This window comes from Notamacropus eugenii, chromosome 5 (genome assembly GCF_028372415.1).
Source record: "Notamacropus eugenii isolate mMacEug1 chromosome 5, mMacEug1.pri_v2, whole genome shotgun sequence".
NCBI classification, from domain to species: Eukaryota; Metazoa; Chordata; class Mammalia; order Diprotodontia; family Macropodidae; genus Notamacropus; species Notamacropus eugenii.
Window position 1 is genome coordinate 377,103,954 of NC_092876.1, and position 16,878 is coordinate 377,120,831.

The 16,878-nt window shown below is 36.9% G+C and overlaps 1 protein-coding gene across 7 annotated transcripts in view; it reads left to right on the forward strand.

Annotated features, from left to right (window-relative positions):
• GPM6B (glycoprotein M6B) overlaps positions 1-16,878 on the forward strand; it is a 224,312-nt gene that overhangs the window by 148,729 nt on the left and 58,705 nt on the right. For 4 of the 7 annotated variants that reach the window (XM_072614346.1, XM_072614344.1, XM_072614349.1 and 1 more), the window contains exon 1: positions 14,100-15,028. The exons of the other annotated variants lie outside the window; for them this stretch is intronic. In XM_072614346.1, the coding sequence (XP_072470447.1) occupies positions 14,968-15,028 (61 nt within the window). In that variant the 5' untranslated portion in view covers positions 14,100-14,967. Of the gene's footprint in view, positions 1-14,099; positions 15,029-16,878 lie in introns of those variants that run through there. 7 annotated transcript variants of the gene reach the window in all.

Consider the following 16,878-nt stretch of genomic DNA (forward strand, 5'->3'; position numbering starts at 1 on the left):
TTTTTATTAATGACTTGAATAAAGATCTAGTTGACACGCTTATCAAATGTGCATATGATACAATGCTGGGTTGTTGTCATTCAGTTGTATCCATCTATCCATGACCCCATTTGAGGTTTCTTGTCAAAAAGGCTGGTGTGGTTTGCTATTTTCTTCTCCAGCTCATTTTACAGATGAGAAACTAAGTCAAAGGAGGTTGAATGACTTGCCCAGGGTCACACATCTAGTAAGTGTCTGAGGCTGAATTTGAACTGTGATCTTCCTGATCCAAGCTTACTTTTCTATCCGCTGTACCATCTAGCTGCCCCCATTAGCCTAAGGCTAATTGTAAGGAAGCTTTTCCTTACATCAAACTGAGATCTGAATCTTGGCAAGTTCTGTCCATTGTGGCTAATTCCATTCTTTGGAACAAATTTAACTTTTCATTCTCAACACTTGAAGAAAGTTGTCATGCCTGTTCTAAATCAGCTCTTCTACAAGCTAAATGTTTGTATTTCTTTTAATTAATCTCAGTTGGTCATGATCTTAAGGACTTTCACCATCCTTATTGTCTTTCTTTAAACTTTATCCAACTTATCAATAACCTTCTTAAAAAATGGCCTAGAGTCAAATGTCAGTCCTATCACCAAATTATTTAGGGACACTATACCTCCTGTGGGGGTAGATAAGTGGTCTAGGTAGGCTCAAGAGTCAGGCCTAGAGTCAGGAAGACTCATCTTCTTGAGTTTAAATCTAGCCTTTAACACTTCCTAGCTGTGTGACCCTGGGCAAATCACTTAACCCTGTTTGCCTCAGTTTCCTCATCTATAAAATGAATTGGAGAAGGAAATGACAAACCACTGCAGTATTTTTACCAAGAAAACCCAAATGGGATCACAGAGAGTCAGACACTAATGAAATGACCGAACAACAAGCACCTCCCTTAATGCTACCATTAATACTGTGTTCAATTTGGGGGCTTCATCACACAATTTACTCGTATTAAGCTTGTAGGGCATTTTAACCCCTAAGATGTTTTCAGAGTAAGTTGTTCAGTTAAGACTCCTGTCTTATTCCATGAACTTTTTTTAAACTGAAGTATAAGTTTATATTTACACCTATTAAATTTCATCTCATTGAATCTATCCAACATTCAAGCCTGTCAAGTTTTCTTAATACTGATTGTCATCTGATATGTTGGCTATCCCTCAGGGTGCTTTACCTTAAAGAGACCTTGAAGATCAACAATTTTCCAACTTCTTTGTTATTTCTTTACTTTATAATTATGTAGATTGATCTCTCTCAACAAGCATTTGTTTGTGATTTCTTCATAATTTATGGTACAAGCATCAGTAATAATAGCAACTCACATTCATCTAACCCTTTATATTTTGGACTGCTTTTCTTTTTTTCCCATTAAGGCATATCTTCCAGAAACAATTTCTATTTCATTTAACATTAATCTAATATCCAAGCTATTTCTGTCCTGGTAAGAAAAATGTTCAAATAGTCAAAGTCTCTCCAATTCCCTAGGATAATGGATCTCAAAATTTTTAGTCTCCAGACACATTTATCCTCTTAAAAATTATTGAAGTCTCACCACCCAGAACTTTTGTTTATTTAGGTTGTATCTATTGGTGTTTACTATATTTGAGATTAAAATATTTTATCATTATTATGAAAATTGTTTTGACCTCAAGGACTCACTGAAAGGGTCTTGGGCACCAGTTCTCAAGTTGGGGAATTTCTGCCCTAAGACATCTACTCAAAGATTATTTGTGGTAACATTTATAGGAATCTTGAACAAGGAAAATGTTACAATATGTTAAAAATACAGTTTAGATTAACATCCTACTTCAGCAAAGAGAACAGTAGTCACTTACTTATTCTTTTCTTCCATTTACTACTCCTCTCAAGGAATGAGATGAACTCCTTCATTTTTTGTCAACATTGTAATACTTTCTAAATGGGAAACAGGGCAAGCTTTACCTCTCTCTGCTCTGTGTGTGGTCCTGCAAACTCTTTAGTCTCAGCATCTCAATCATTGCTAGAGCCTAAAGCTGTGATCCCTCTCTTTCTTTTCCTCAAAACTCTCACAAGGCCCAAGGCCCAAGAGACTATACATGGGATCCACTTGGGACTCTTTGCTAATTCAGCACCAGTTGCAAAATGTTCCCTTTTAGCATTTTATTGAAGCTGCATAACTTCCATAAACTTCCACTGAGGGAATTATAGTTCCACATTTCTATCTAGAGAAACACCTGGATCATTCTTTCATGGCATCCACAGAGCCAGATGTGCCTGCTGCTAAGTACATGCAGATGAGCTTCTAAGCAACACAGTCCTGCCTGTTAGAATGTCTCTTTGAGATTCACCTATAATGATGCCCAGGCTGATGCCCATCATGGGCAGCAAGGTCTTCTAGGAAAAATTGGTCTTTCCAGATCATAAGAACCGGAAAGATGAGGAAGGAGAAGCTAATTTATACTCTCCTACCACAACTCCCTCACAGCTTCTGGTGACTCTGTAAACAGTATCCCAGTGTGAAGACCAAGACTATGTACGTCATCATGAGTTATGTATTTACAAACTAGATTTAAAAAGCATCCTTCATTCTGAGCAACAGTCATAGTTGAGAGATGCCAGATAAATTCCCCACAAAGGTGAAGGGAAAGGAGGAGAAGGAAGAAGAGAATTATCAGCTTTTATATAGCACTTAAAGGTTTGCAAAGTGTTACAAGTTCATGCATTTGATCCTTACAAAACTGGGGAAGGAGGAGGGATAGGTACTATTATTATCCTCTTTATAGATGAAAAAACTAAGCCTGAGATATGAAATGACTTACCCAGGGTCACACAGCCACTAAATGTCCAAGGTAGAATTCAAATTCAGGTCTTCCTGACTCCAAGCCCTGCATTATATTCACTGCATCCACTATCTGCTTGCACTGTCTTGTGGTAGAGGTGGTCAGAGCTCGAGAACTATCAAAATTAGCTCTGTGAACCACAAGGTAATCTTGTTGGGCTGATAATCACCATTTACAACCTGGCAGGGCTCAGCTGTCAGCTCTGACCCCAGAGCTGTCTGGAATTATTCCCACCTCACTAATCCACATTGATCTCCTCCAGCTACACGCATTGAAATCACACACACACACACACACACACACACACACGCCTCTCCTTCTCACCCTTATCTAGCCATCTGATCTTATCCCATGCTCAGTTCTTCCTTTAATCTGTAATTGCGCGTGCTAACCCATATCTAGAATTATAGGCTATTGGATCCCCCTCAACTTCAACTTCAATAAAGAAATCCATCTCTTTTATGGATTCATCATATCAAACTTATGTCCAGTTACATATTAGCACTGGCCTTGGAACCAGGAAGATTCATTTGCATGAATTCATGTGGCCTCAGACATTTCCTAGCTGTGTGACCCTGGGCAAGTCATTTAACGCTATTTGCCTGTACAATAAGCTGGAGAAGGAAATGGCAAACCATTCCAGTATTTTTGCCAAGAAAACCCCAAATGGGGTCATAAAGAGTCAGACACGACTGAAATGGACTCAATGATGCCCCTCCCTTCATGCTTATAAAACACTTTGCTTACATCATCACATTTGATCCTCATAATAACTCTTAGAAATGGGTAGTGCAACAAATAACCTCTCCATTTTATCAGAGAAGAATCGAGGCTTTGAGAAGTTAAATGAGTTGCCTAAAGACATGACTATTTTTTAGTGGTTTTTAGTCACTTGTCACTAATTGTAGGGGTTTTTTCTTGGCAAAGGTGCTGGAGTGATTTGCCATTTTTACCATTTCTTTCCCCATCTCATTTTTTACAGATGAGGAACTGAGGCCCAGCACTCCATCCACTCCGCCACCTACCTGCCCTTCAGAATAGTGATCTGCCCCCATTTCCAACTCTGTTTGGCAAGGGTCTCTGCCACCTGCTCTCTTTATGCTGTACAATAACAAAATGCAGAAATATGGAATGGTGAAAGGAAGAATGGAGCTGAGAGACTAATACATTAAACATCGTTTAAATTAATCTCTTCTCCCACTCCCAATAAAATGTGCTTTAAAGTCACTGAAGTATATATAAGTATCCATTTCTTAACAGAAATCCATTTCAATTAATTGATATGCCAGGTGTAGAGGTAATTACCTATAATCAGTCCCTGCTGTTGGAGAGCCTGAGGCTGTTGGCTCTCGAGCTCAGGGGTTCTGAAACATTAGAAAGCTCCTGAGTGTCATATTGAGGGATTTATACTTTAGGGCACCACAGACTATGACCCAAGATCCCCATTGTTCTGTTTTTTACTGCTTGCCAGCTAATGGTTTTTACATGTTTAAATACAATTACACTTTATCCAAAAATGTAAAAACCATTCTTAGATCATGGGCCATACAAAAACAGGATTTGGCTCATGAGTCATGTTGCAACCCTACCAGTTCTTAGCTGGAGGAGTTAAAAGGGGTCCATAGACACCCCCCCAAAGTTTTCATGGATGAATTTCAGGAGTTCCATGAATTTAGATGGGAAAATACACTTTATTTGATTAGCCTCAAACTGAAATTTAATATTTCCTTCAATTATGATTTTTAAAAATATATTATTTCAAGGGGGCCCATAGCCTTCACCAGACTTCCAGAGGTATCTGTTCTCCAAAAAAAAAATATATTAAGAATCCATGCTGTAGGCAGAAGGGAGTCACTGAAAATTTTCAAGCGGGACAGTGACCTGTGCAATTTGAAGATTATTATGATATCCTTGGGTGAAGGATTGATTGGAGAAAGGAGATAATAGAAGCAGGGAGATTCATTATGAAGGTGTTACTATAATCCAGGTAAAAGGTGATAAGGACTTGAATTAGGGTAGTGGTAGTGTCCTAAGGTAGGGGAAAAGATGTGCAAAATATTCAGGAGGTAAAATCAACAGGATTTGAAGATTGATTTAAGGTAGATGTTGAGTGAAGAAAGGAATCAAAGATGATTCCAATGTTACAAACCTGGAAGGGAGGAGAAATAGGGAAGTTAGGAGGAGAGGTGATGAGTTCAAAGAGAAAGGTGATGAGTTTATATTTATATTTGGATGTTGAGTTTGAGGCTACAGGAGGACCCAAATAGAGCTGTCCAGCAGCTAAGAAGGGAACATAGAAGCCAGTGGGTCCAAACCACTCATATTACTGATGAATAAACAGAGACAGAGAAAGGTTAAGTGATCTGTTCAGGGTCACATAAGTAATAAGTTTCTGAGGCAGAATTTGACCCTATGTCTAGTACTCTATGCACTATACCACACAGCTGCTTCTTAGACATTCAAGAGGTGAACACTGAGTGGGTGAGATGACCAAAGAAGAGAATATAGAGGTAGAAGAACTTTAGGGAGAACCTGTACTTGGACAGGAAGAGGAGGAGGATGAACAAATGAGAGATTTCAAGGAGTAGCCAACCAAGTGGGAGCAGTAGTAGGAGAGAGCAATGTCTCGAAAACCAGGAAAGTAGAAGGTATACAGAAGGAAGGGGAGGCCAGTATTCTCAATGCAAGATTAATGTAGAAAAACCAAAGAGAATTGGGAATGGGAAAAGACCATTAGATTTTGTGTGAACATCAAGTTGGTGCTGAGGAAAACAAAGATGAGGAGTACAGATTGTTCTTTCTAATGGGGTTGCAGATTTCTTCTTTTTTCTTTGATCTTTTCTGACAAGGAGTGCTTTTTTTTGTGTCTGCACTAAGTTAAAGGGAGCAAAAAACTTTCTTTGCTTTACTAACATGTTGGATTCTTCTGTTCTCAATTTTTCCCCTAAATCTTGTAAATGGGCAAAACGCTAAAGGATCTACATTAAGGAATTTGCCGTCCCTTCATTTTTGCCAAAAATATGAATAAACACTTTTATAATTGAATAAAATTTGTTTTTAAGTTAAATACACCCAAAACAAATCATATAAAGAAATCAAATTGTACAGAATACATGCCAAAAGAGCATAGATCTTTTAAAAAAAGTCAAAGAAGATGTGTAGCAATGAAAGGAAGAAAAGAAAAAGGACTATAACTTCAAAGAATGGCAGAGGCAAGGAAAAAGAGTATTTTTTGTTTTCTTTTTTGTAGTAGAAAAGATCATAAAAGATAGATGGAAAAGAACTGATTTGTACCTCTCATCTTGACATGTTTTATTTTTATTATAGTTATTTGTATATATTTTACTAAATTATAAGATTCATGAGGCCTAAAATTCTATCTTAATCTGTCTCAACAACCTAGCACAGTGTTTTCTGCAGATGAGGCATTTAAGTGTTTTTCATTTGGGATGGCAGAAGAACCCCTCTCTACTTGGCCAGGTTTCTGATTCTTCTTACCTATTTAGCATTAAAGTTCCACATAGTTCCTTGCACAAAGTGGGTGCCTATTTGAGTGGTGCACTGTGTTAGGCACTGCAGATGGAAGAAAGGTTTTTTTCTATGATATGGCCCCTGTCCTCATGGAGCTTATGGACTAATGACACAGATGAAATATCTATACAAATAATTATAATGCACAATAAAAAATAATGACCCAAGCGTCAAGGTACTCTGGCAATTCAGAAATGGAACGATAACTTCTATTAGAGAAAAATGGAAAGGACTCATGGAGAAGATATTTCTGGATTCATTTTAAAGAGTAGGTTGAATTTAGCATCCTTTTAAAACAATTCACAAATATCTTGTCCAGCTTTTCTCTTTCCATTCTTAGAACTGCCAGAATACATTGATTTCTTGTGTAGTGGGTAGATATTTGTGGGTTTTTTAAAGGATGGGTAGGATCTAGCAGGGGCAGCAACTGCACAGAGCAATGAATAAAGCACTGGGCCTGGAATTAGGAAAATTTATCTTCATGAATGCTAAAACTAACTTCAGACACTAGTTGTGTGACCCAAGTCACTTAAGCCTATTTGCCTCAGTTTCCTCATTTGCAAAATGAACTGGAGAAGGAAATGGCAAATCACTCCAGTGTCTCTGCAAGGAAAATCCTAAACACTTTCTCAGAAGAGCTGGACACAACTGAAAAATGACTGAACAAGGATTTAGCAAGGTAAATGGAGTGAGATGGGGAGGAGGCTGCATTCCAAGTATAAGGAAACCTATGACCAGAGATAAGGCCTCACAGGGACATGATCAAAGAATGGTCTCATTTTAACTGAAATATGTGCACTGTGGTGGGGAGAGTGCATCTGAAAAGATTCACCCCAAATCAGTAAACTAACAAGAAAAAGAAGCAAACCTTCCCTTTTCAGAAATTCATGAAATGATTAAAAATGAAGCATCAGAGAAAAGATGAAGTGTTGACAGAGTTGCAACCAGAAGTGCAATTAGTTCAAGTTCCATGTGGCAAAAATCATATTCAGGGAGTTTACAGGTTTATTTTTTTTCTTCCTTTCTTTGCTCTTTTCTGAAAATGAGTGCTTTTTTGTGTCTGTACTAAATAAAAGAAGATAGCTTTCTTTGTTTTACTATTATGTTGGTTTCTTCTGTGCTCAGCTTTTCCCCTGAATATTATAAATGGGCAAAACACCAAGGGATCTGTTTTAAGGAATTTATCATCCCTTAATTTTTTGCTAAAAAATATGAACATTTACAAGTAAATTTTAGTAAATACAGTTGTGATTGAATAAAAATCTACTTTTTGCATTTATTTCATTTTCCCCATTTTCTTCTTTTCTCCCAAAGGAGGAAACTTATGTTTGCTGAGATGGTTCCTGCTGCTTATGGTAGTGTATCATGTTGTTGGCTTGGGACATGGCCAGGAGAGCCAGCAGGAATAGGGTTTGTTCAGTCATACTAGAAAATGACATAGGGCAGCAGGAGATGTCACTAACCAAAATGTGTACTGGAAGTAGTCTAAGCCAAAAGACTAGCCTTCAAGGAAGGTCCAGATAATAGGCCAAGCCAAGAGAGTTGTATTTCCTTTGGTCATAATGCTAAATGAAGCAGTAAGTATCCTGGGTAATTCTCTGAGAAAGAAATTGTACAAACAGAATCTGAGATTATTCTCCATAGTCTCTCAAGTGGCCACTACTTATGTCTTCTCAAGTAGTCTCTGTCTGCTTATCTGTCTCCTTCTGTCTTCCCTTCTCTTCCCCTTCCCTTTTCCTGTCTCCTATTGACTTCAAAATAAAGGTGGTCATAAAGAAGGTGGACAAATAATATGTTGGAAAAATATGGCCCAGAATAAAAAAAGTCAAATGCTATCCCCATATTTTTGCAATGACTATCCCCCATCCTTAGAATTCATTTTTTTTCTCAACACTTAGAATTCTTAATTTCCTTGCAGAGGGCAAGGAGGATACTTCATATTCCTTTTGTATATAACTCTGTATGTACTCATTGTCTTCCCCGCCTAGATTTTAAGTTCCTTCGGGCCAGAGACTATTTCATCTTTGTCTTTGAATTTCTAAAAGCCTAACACAGTATCTGACATATAGTAGGTACTTAATAAATGCTCGTTAATTGGTCTTAAGTTACACATTATTTTTTGTGTGTTCTCAGCTCCTACTGAAGATACACCAGTTGCCATTTAAATAATTAAGCAAATGATTTGGGTAAGGACTAATCAACACAGATATAATCAATTCACTTCTTATTTATTGATGTTCAGCTATTGCCAGATGGTGATTAACATGAGCTTAAGACAGTAGAAGATTCCCTTTTACTTTTTAGGTTTCTTCACAACATTATCTAATTTTACTGTAGAAATCCTCTAGCAAACTGTACAGGTGTCAGTGGGCGACTGTATGAAAAGGAGGCAGTGATTTCAAGTGAGGGTGGAAGTGTAAAGTAAAGAAAACTTGTTAAATGTAAAATTAGAATTGTTATAACAGTTCGAGGATGTTTTTAACATAGCCAAATTGCTAAAGTTTTACCTTTTAAGATGAAACAGTCTGCCCAGGGAGCCCTACTGTTAGAGTTTTCCATTCTATGATAAATTATTTTTAATGTCATTTGTTGTGTGGTACATTTCGAATTCAGCACAAGATCATTGATGTGTAGAACATGATTTTTACAGTATTTTCAGGCAGTTATCTTTTTATCTTAAATTTGGTATTTTAAAATATTTAAATTCTTGACCGATTGGTCCAGAATTATACTAATAGAATATCTCTGATTTCATAATGAAGATAAATAGGAAAATATTTTTCACTTAAGAAAACCATCTGTTTTCATTAGAATGCATCTGTTTCAATAAATTTATATATATATATATCTTCAGTCACTAGAATATAAAAGGAACTTAAAAATTTACTGTTCCCTAAAATAATCTCTTTCTACATCATCCACCAACTGACCCACTATCACCATTTATAGTGCTTATTTCAGTGACTGAATACCTATAAAAGGAAGGGATTTTGTTAGGTGCTAGGTGATTATGTTCTAATAGATGAATTCCTGTCTATTATTAAAAATTGGTAAATAATTACAGCATGGGACTAATTAAATAGCTCCTTCCAGACGAACCCTTTACTTAGGAGTGGCATTAACCGAAGTAACTGTGAGAGACAGTTCACCAAGCTATCTATAAATAGGGATAGCAAGAGAATGGTTGTAATGACATATAGGTATATGTCATACTTGTCTTCCTCCCTGAGGTAGTTGCTAAATAAATTTCTTATAAATGCAAGTCTCCCTTCTAAGGAAGGTAGAAGGACCTGAGGAATATTTCTAAGTATGTGGGTTTATTAGGTGGGATGAAGGGATCATGTACTGGATGGAGTAATCCAGGAAAGGAATAAGAAGCATAAAAATTCCAAGGAGATGGAGGAAAACCATAACATAATATAGAAAAAGAAGAAAAAACTCTGATGTGACACAAAGCTTGCCACAACACATCAAATGCCCAAATCTTTCCTTACTTCTATGGATTGATGCAGGAAAAAAATATTACCAAATAAAATTACCAAATAAAAAATATTACCAAAAAATTACAAAAATATTACCAAAAAGATATTACCAAGATGTTCTTGAGAACTTGAAGTCCTGAGTAGGAAATTGAGGAACCTGAGAAAATTGGAGGGCGATTATAGGTGGTGTTTTCATTTCTTCTCCCAGTTGAATGAAAATCATGACTTTTTTTTTAAGACAAAGGATGGAAAGTTAATGTCTGACTATAGTGGTAAGACCTACAGTGGAGTCGTGGACAAAGAAAATGGTGTCAAAATGCTAGATTCAGTTTCTTGGATTATGGCTTACATTACGGGCAGAGTGGATTGGTAAGAATGTATTTGGTCAAAGATCTGCCATGGAGACCAAGAGGACTTTAAACTGAATTTTTGAGGAATGGGGCAAAAAATATATAAGTAAAATTATAAAATCAGGTGCTTTGGAGGATGATCATGTGTAATCAATGAAGAAGGGCTCATTTATCAATATAAGGTGCAAATATTAAGGACATTGATTAGACAATGGCTATGTCCCAATTCATTATCCCCAAAGTGATATTGAAATTATATTAATTTGCTAAGGCACTGTGGCCCACCATGTGCAGTACAGTCTATGGGGTGCACAAATAATGATGATAGAGCTCCTTGCCTTTAAGGAGGTTACAGTCTTTAATAAAGAAAATTACATGTAAGCGGATAAGTAATTTAAAGCAAAATGTGACTAGTCCATCAATAGAGTTATAGAACGAAGCCCAGGAGGAAAAAGAGTACTTCTAACTGGAGATATGAAAATATATACAATCCATATATGTCACTGTGTCTTTAGATGGGGCTCATTCCCAGAATGTCACAATGAAAGAGTATACTTATTTTAATTCAGCTGAATTTCCAAAGTAATGAATAATAATGGAAGCAAGAGTGCCATATGTTGGAAAATGCATGCATCTCTATAGAAATCCACAAGTGTGTGGAAGGAAATATGGTGTAGAGTATTCATATGAATAGAGAGATAAAAGTGAGGGCAGATAGAGAGATATAAAAGAGTGAAAAATGATATTGTTTGGGGATTTTACTATAAGCTACCAGGTCAGACTCTAAACCTGGTATCATAATCTTGACTGACTAGGAAAAACTGATTAATGAGTAGAAGTTACAGGAATTTTGAGGATCATAAGATCTTGAAATGATAGGATGAGCAGGAGAGGCTGACCATTGTTCAGACTTGGACTTTTGAAAACTGCTTTAGAAGTTTAGATTAAAGTCAGAAGGAATTATGGCTCAAAAAGGATGAGAGGCTCTAAAAAGTGAAATTCTCCCAATACAACACAAATTAGTCCAATGAGGAAGAAGAAATATCTGAATAAACTAGTGCTTCCACAGAACTCTGGAGTTCATCCAAAGGAGAGCAACCAGAAAACTAAAGGAAATAGAAGTCATGCCAAAGGAACTACAGATGTTGAACCCAGAAAAGAGAGCATTGTGGGGGCAAAACGATGGTTTTCTCTAATGATTTAAAGAGTTTTCATGTGGTAGAGAAATTATGCTTGTTAGTCTTGATTCTGGAAGACAGAATCAGGATCAGTAAGTCGAATTTTTTTTAAAACTGATTTGTAACTTCATCAGTGTAGGAATCTCCCTGAAAAGAACTTTTCCTACCAACGCAAATTTGTACTTTCTCTGCTGCTTACAATCTTAGAGAGTTGGCTACTGTCCTGAGAGGTTAACCGATTTGCCTCAGGATCACAAGGCCAGTATATGTCAGAGGCAGGTCATGAACACAGATTTTTCTGGCAGTTTGTCCATGGGGCCATACTTTCTAGATGGAAATTACAGGGAGGCAAATTTAGCCTCAGTATAAAAAAATCTTTCTAGTAATAAGAATTGTCCCCAATTAGAACATCATCATCATCTGGCATATATGTGACTGTAACCAAGACAGATTATGAAGGATAAACCAAGAAGCTGCTAGAATTAATGGAAAAACTCCACTGAAAATTAATAAATTCATTGTGGCAAGAAGTTCCTTCAGATGAAGACTAGATGATAACTTTTTGGATTACCACATAAGGGTTTCATGTTTGGGATAGCTGTCAGACTAAGGAAGAGACTCTGAAAAATGTATTTCGAAAGGACCCAGGTGTAAAAGACAATCACAGAAAAAAAAAGACAATTACAGGAGGAAAGATGAATTAGCATATTGTACATTCATGAGACTGTTAGGAATAAAAATCTTAGCATTGATTGGGGCTTGCAAAAAAAGATTCAAAATTGGTACAAAATACTCAAGACAGTCACAATTAACCCACAGTCAACCTGTTCTCCTGCATCAAGGGCTTTTAAAGTGGTTTTAATGATTTATCCATGAAGTATTTTCAAAATTTAACAATTTCTGGGAGAGGAAAAACTTTGTTGATTTTAAAAACAAGTAGGTATTCCAGAAGTTTTTTAAAGTGTCCTTTGTTTATCTCTTAGAACTGAAACAAAGCAAAGGGTAGCCATTATCAGCATCAACATTAAGTTGTCTTTTATGAATACATGGCAGTTTGTTGGTGCTGAGAACAAGGATAATAACCCCACGAGCCTCGCACATCTAACTTGTAAAAATTTTCCTGCCATCTGACTATGGAGGAAGAAGAGCATGGGGAGAGATGTAAATGATATAGTTGAATGAAGTGAAAAATCAGTCATTTAAAAATAATTTTCAAAAGACCAGTAGATTGATTGAAAATGGACTTAGGCACCACCTCTGAAGGGCCTTCTCATTTTTTGTTCTTTTACTTTAATTCCCAAGCTTAGGAAGCTATGTTTAAACAAAGGCACTTGGTTTTATTTGTTCTGCCTTCCACTCCTAGCCATATTTTAAAAATAATCTCCTCAAGCAACAGCTAGAAAATATTCTGCTCAGTTGGTTCTAGGATTAAATGGCATGGCTGGTAGTTGGCTTTTATGACAGTTTTCTTCCTGGTCACTGTTGTACCCTTTTGTGCTTGGTTTCATTATTTTAGTTGTTTCAATTTTCATTCTTTCTTGAACTGTTTAGGGGGGAAATGAGCCCATTCTAACATAACAATAGTCATCATTCTGGCTGAACAGATTGAAGTATTCTTTTCCATAATGTTTAAGACCTTCCTAGTTATGATACCATGTTGGGCTTCCTGTTTGGGAATGATAATAGCTATGAATCTCTTAAGAAAGTAAAAAAAAATGATCTTTAAAGGTGGAGGGAACAGAAGGTATAGCATTCAGCTTGTAGAAGGTTTGAACTCCTACCAGTTAATAAATTGTATTGGCAGTGACATTGACATGAGACAGAATTGCTCTGTGGTATTCTCACATGTTTGCTGAGGGAAATTTTAAAAGAAAAAGTAAACAGACCAAACTGGTTTTCAAAACCTTTTCTAGTGTAACCACATCAAAGGCAGTGGGTTATACAGAAGTGTAGAAGACTATCTAAAACTAATTCATTAAATGGCTAGATTGTTTGTCTAAGAAGATCTTACTTCACCATCTTATACACTTTGATTTTTTTTTAAGTTTTGGCTTGGAAACCAGCAAGCTTTTACAACTTAGAAATTTTGTTAGGAGAATGGAAAGAAATGGTCTCTATCTCTTGTCATTCTACGTGCCTGCAAGAACAGGTGCTAAATCATAACTGGCTTACTGGCTCAATTCACAGCCAGGGAACCATTCAGTTACTGAGCCCTGCTCTCATGAATGACCATGTCAACATCTGAGTGGAGTTTCTATAGATAGTTTCTTATGGGGACAATGAACATAAGTGAGTCAGCCAAAGGCTAAAGAAAAACGCAGAAAATTAGTGTAACTTGGAAACATATGGCTTATATCCATGATAAAGACATAGATACCTGGAGGAGTTGAGTACTTGGAGTACTAGAGAATTTGAGTATATAATAAAAGGTCCTGAAACTGGAAAGTAAAATTTGTAGTCATGGAAATAATGATAAATTCTTGTCGTGCTAAATATTTAGATTACATTTAAAAATAACTATTTGGTTTTCTGACAAAAACAAACAACTCAGCAACAACAAATTACATGTTAAAATAACCACACCCACAAATAAAACTACTTTTTTTATGCCATCCCTCAGAAATGCCACCAAATTTTCAACAAACTATACCATACATACTCACAATAAATCGAATTTGTTTTTAAAATTTGTATGTCAGAGATATTCTTATTTATTGGGGCTGAACTTTATTTTCTCCTATTGTAAAATTTTTGCTAGGCAAGACTGGGAAAAGGATCTTATGACTTATGAATTATGAGGCTGTTAATATAGCCAAAGGTGTTCTTGTGCTTTTTTTCTTTCCTTTTTCTTTGCTTGTTGTTATTTATGCTTTGTGTTAGGAAAATGTTAAAGTAAGCAGATAAAGTACAGACAGTGGTCAAATCCTGTGTCTCTGCTCTTGGGGAGGAAGGGGGAGGGGATATGGAACAACTCAAAATGTGAAACATAATAGTAAGGTCCCATGGGAAAGAACGCTGTGATTGTGGGGTGGCAAGCACTCTGCTTAGAGGCTGTGTGCTCTGGGGTGGGGGCAGCTCTGTCGCTGAGTCATGCGATAGGAGGGGGGTGCCTTTTCATCCTCACACACATCCTCTCTCTCCTGATGTCACAAATCTATTCTTCAGTGGGAGAATTGATTAGCATTCATCGAGAGCCTTTGCAGGAGAGAAAGAAAGGAGGTTGGGAAAGCAGGACAGTGGAGGCAAAAGGGAAAACCGGTGACCACGGAGCTGGCTCTTTCCCGTTCAGGCTGCATTGAAACTTTAAGCACAATCGAGAGGAAGAATGGGTATTTTATAACTGGGATCCTCGGTGACGTATGGCTGACTGTTCCCTGGCAGAGATCTTCATGGACCTGTAGCAGAGCGAAATTGAAGGCATCTGGGAAGGGACCGTCATCTACTGTAGAGGAGAACAGAGCCCCTCAATCACTGGGGCTGTAAATAGGAGACGGAGGGGAGTCAGGAAGAAAGGGAATAGTGGAGGGGGGGACGCCTTGTTTGGGGGGGAGTGGGGTAAAAAGCATTTTTGGTGGATGGTATGAAGCCAGCCATGGAAACTGCAGCGGAGGAAAATACAGAACAAAGCCAAGAGAAAAAAGGTACTCTGAGCTCAAACAATAGCCTGTTTAAATCTTTTCATTGGGGGTGCTTCAAAAAGGTTTAGACTTCTCTGTCACTCTTAGAACTCGCTCTTAAACAATCACTACTGCATCTTCAGCCTGCAGGGATTTTTCTTTTCTTTTTTTTTTCTTTTGCCTTTGAGGGTTGACAGCAGATTAGTAGGGCAGCTAAATCCTCTGGGTTCTCGCCCCAAATCCTTGCCCACTTCTACCTGAAAGTAGTCTTTCTGAGAAGAATCCTTAATATCTCTATGTAATCTGTCATCCAGATTAGAGAAATTGAGAAAATTGCCTGTTTTTCTCCCCAATCTATTTGTCCGTAACTCAGTATCTATGTGCTACAGAGGCTCATGAGCCATCAAGATGTGTTTGTTATAGGATAAGGTAGTATTTTGTCTTCTGCTAAAGTAGAAATGCTGCATGCAATGGGTGCCTTATGAAATCTTTTTGATTTTTTCAGAGGTTTAGATATTCTCCCTTATTTGAACTACTACAGTAGAATCTCGTGATAATATGACTTGCTATCTTACAAATCGAATGCTTGATGGGTTAAATCATATCTTCTTAAACATACATATAGTAAATCCTGACATAACAGGCTGTAAGGTGGATCTTAATCCTGTTCTCTTTCCCCATCTCAACCTAATGCCACTCTTAAAAAAAAAAAAAAGATTCTATAGTGCTTGGGTTGGGGTGGGAGGATGAGAGAAGAAATAAGATTCTTTTCTTAAAAAGGAATCTTAGAACCAGGTCACGTTTCTGTTGTCTATAATGACTTCAGTGTGATGGAGGGGAAAAAATCTAAGTTAATCATTTTGAGATAAGAAAATGGCAGAGGAGAGAGGCTTAATTAATCTCTGTGCTCCCTGGGTGATGGACTGATCACAAGTTGAACACTCCAAAGTGCAAATTCAGTCCCTGCCAGGTTACCACATCTCATTGCAATATAGTCTGTCTCCTTTAATATGGTAGATTATTGTGCAAGGAGAAGACACCATTTCAATAGGGATGATGATTCTGCTATAGAGATAAATCATATTAAGATGATTTATCATGTTATCATGGTCCAATGATGGTTACTGGACAATAGTAGTTTTATAAAATGGAGCCCCTGGTGTTGCATATTAATACATATTAATATTAATTATTAATACATATTACACTGATTACTCTGTTAAATCATTACATCAGGGCTTTTCTAAGAATCAACCATTTAATAAGAGTTTTGTGATGTGAGCTTAAACACAAATTTGACAATCCATTTCTTTATATAGAAGAAGCTTTGTACGTTCTTTTATGAATGAAAATTAAAGCTGAAATGACAAAATGATGAAAATTGGGCAGAGATCAATCCAATGGTAACATGAGCCTGCAGGATATTCATAGAGTTGAAGGACTGAAATTAAAAGTTTTTAAATGAATTTGTAATTCATTTTCAGGAGCATCAGAGATTAACATTTAATATTCCTTTTGGGACATAATTCTATTATTACAGCTGATCTGAGGATGTCAATTGATGTTGTTTTTTGGTCATTTGCCCCCAAACAAGCCTTTCTTACTACAGAATCTTTATGTTTGAAATGTGGCATTTTCCAACAGCCAGCAAAACCATTGACTCCATGTGAAAATACCCCTTATGAGACTCCCACAGCCACATAGAAGCAATTATGAGCTAGAAACCTTTATAAATTCTAAACTCATAATGTTGTTTCTCAGTACACAAGCTGTTAGAATGTCCTATGTCATATTTATGGGTAACAATAGAAAAAACCCAGCTCAGTTGATAATCTCTTGGCCTTGTTTCAGAACATCACATTATTTAATGGCTT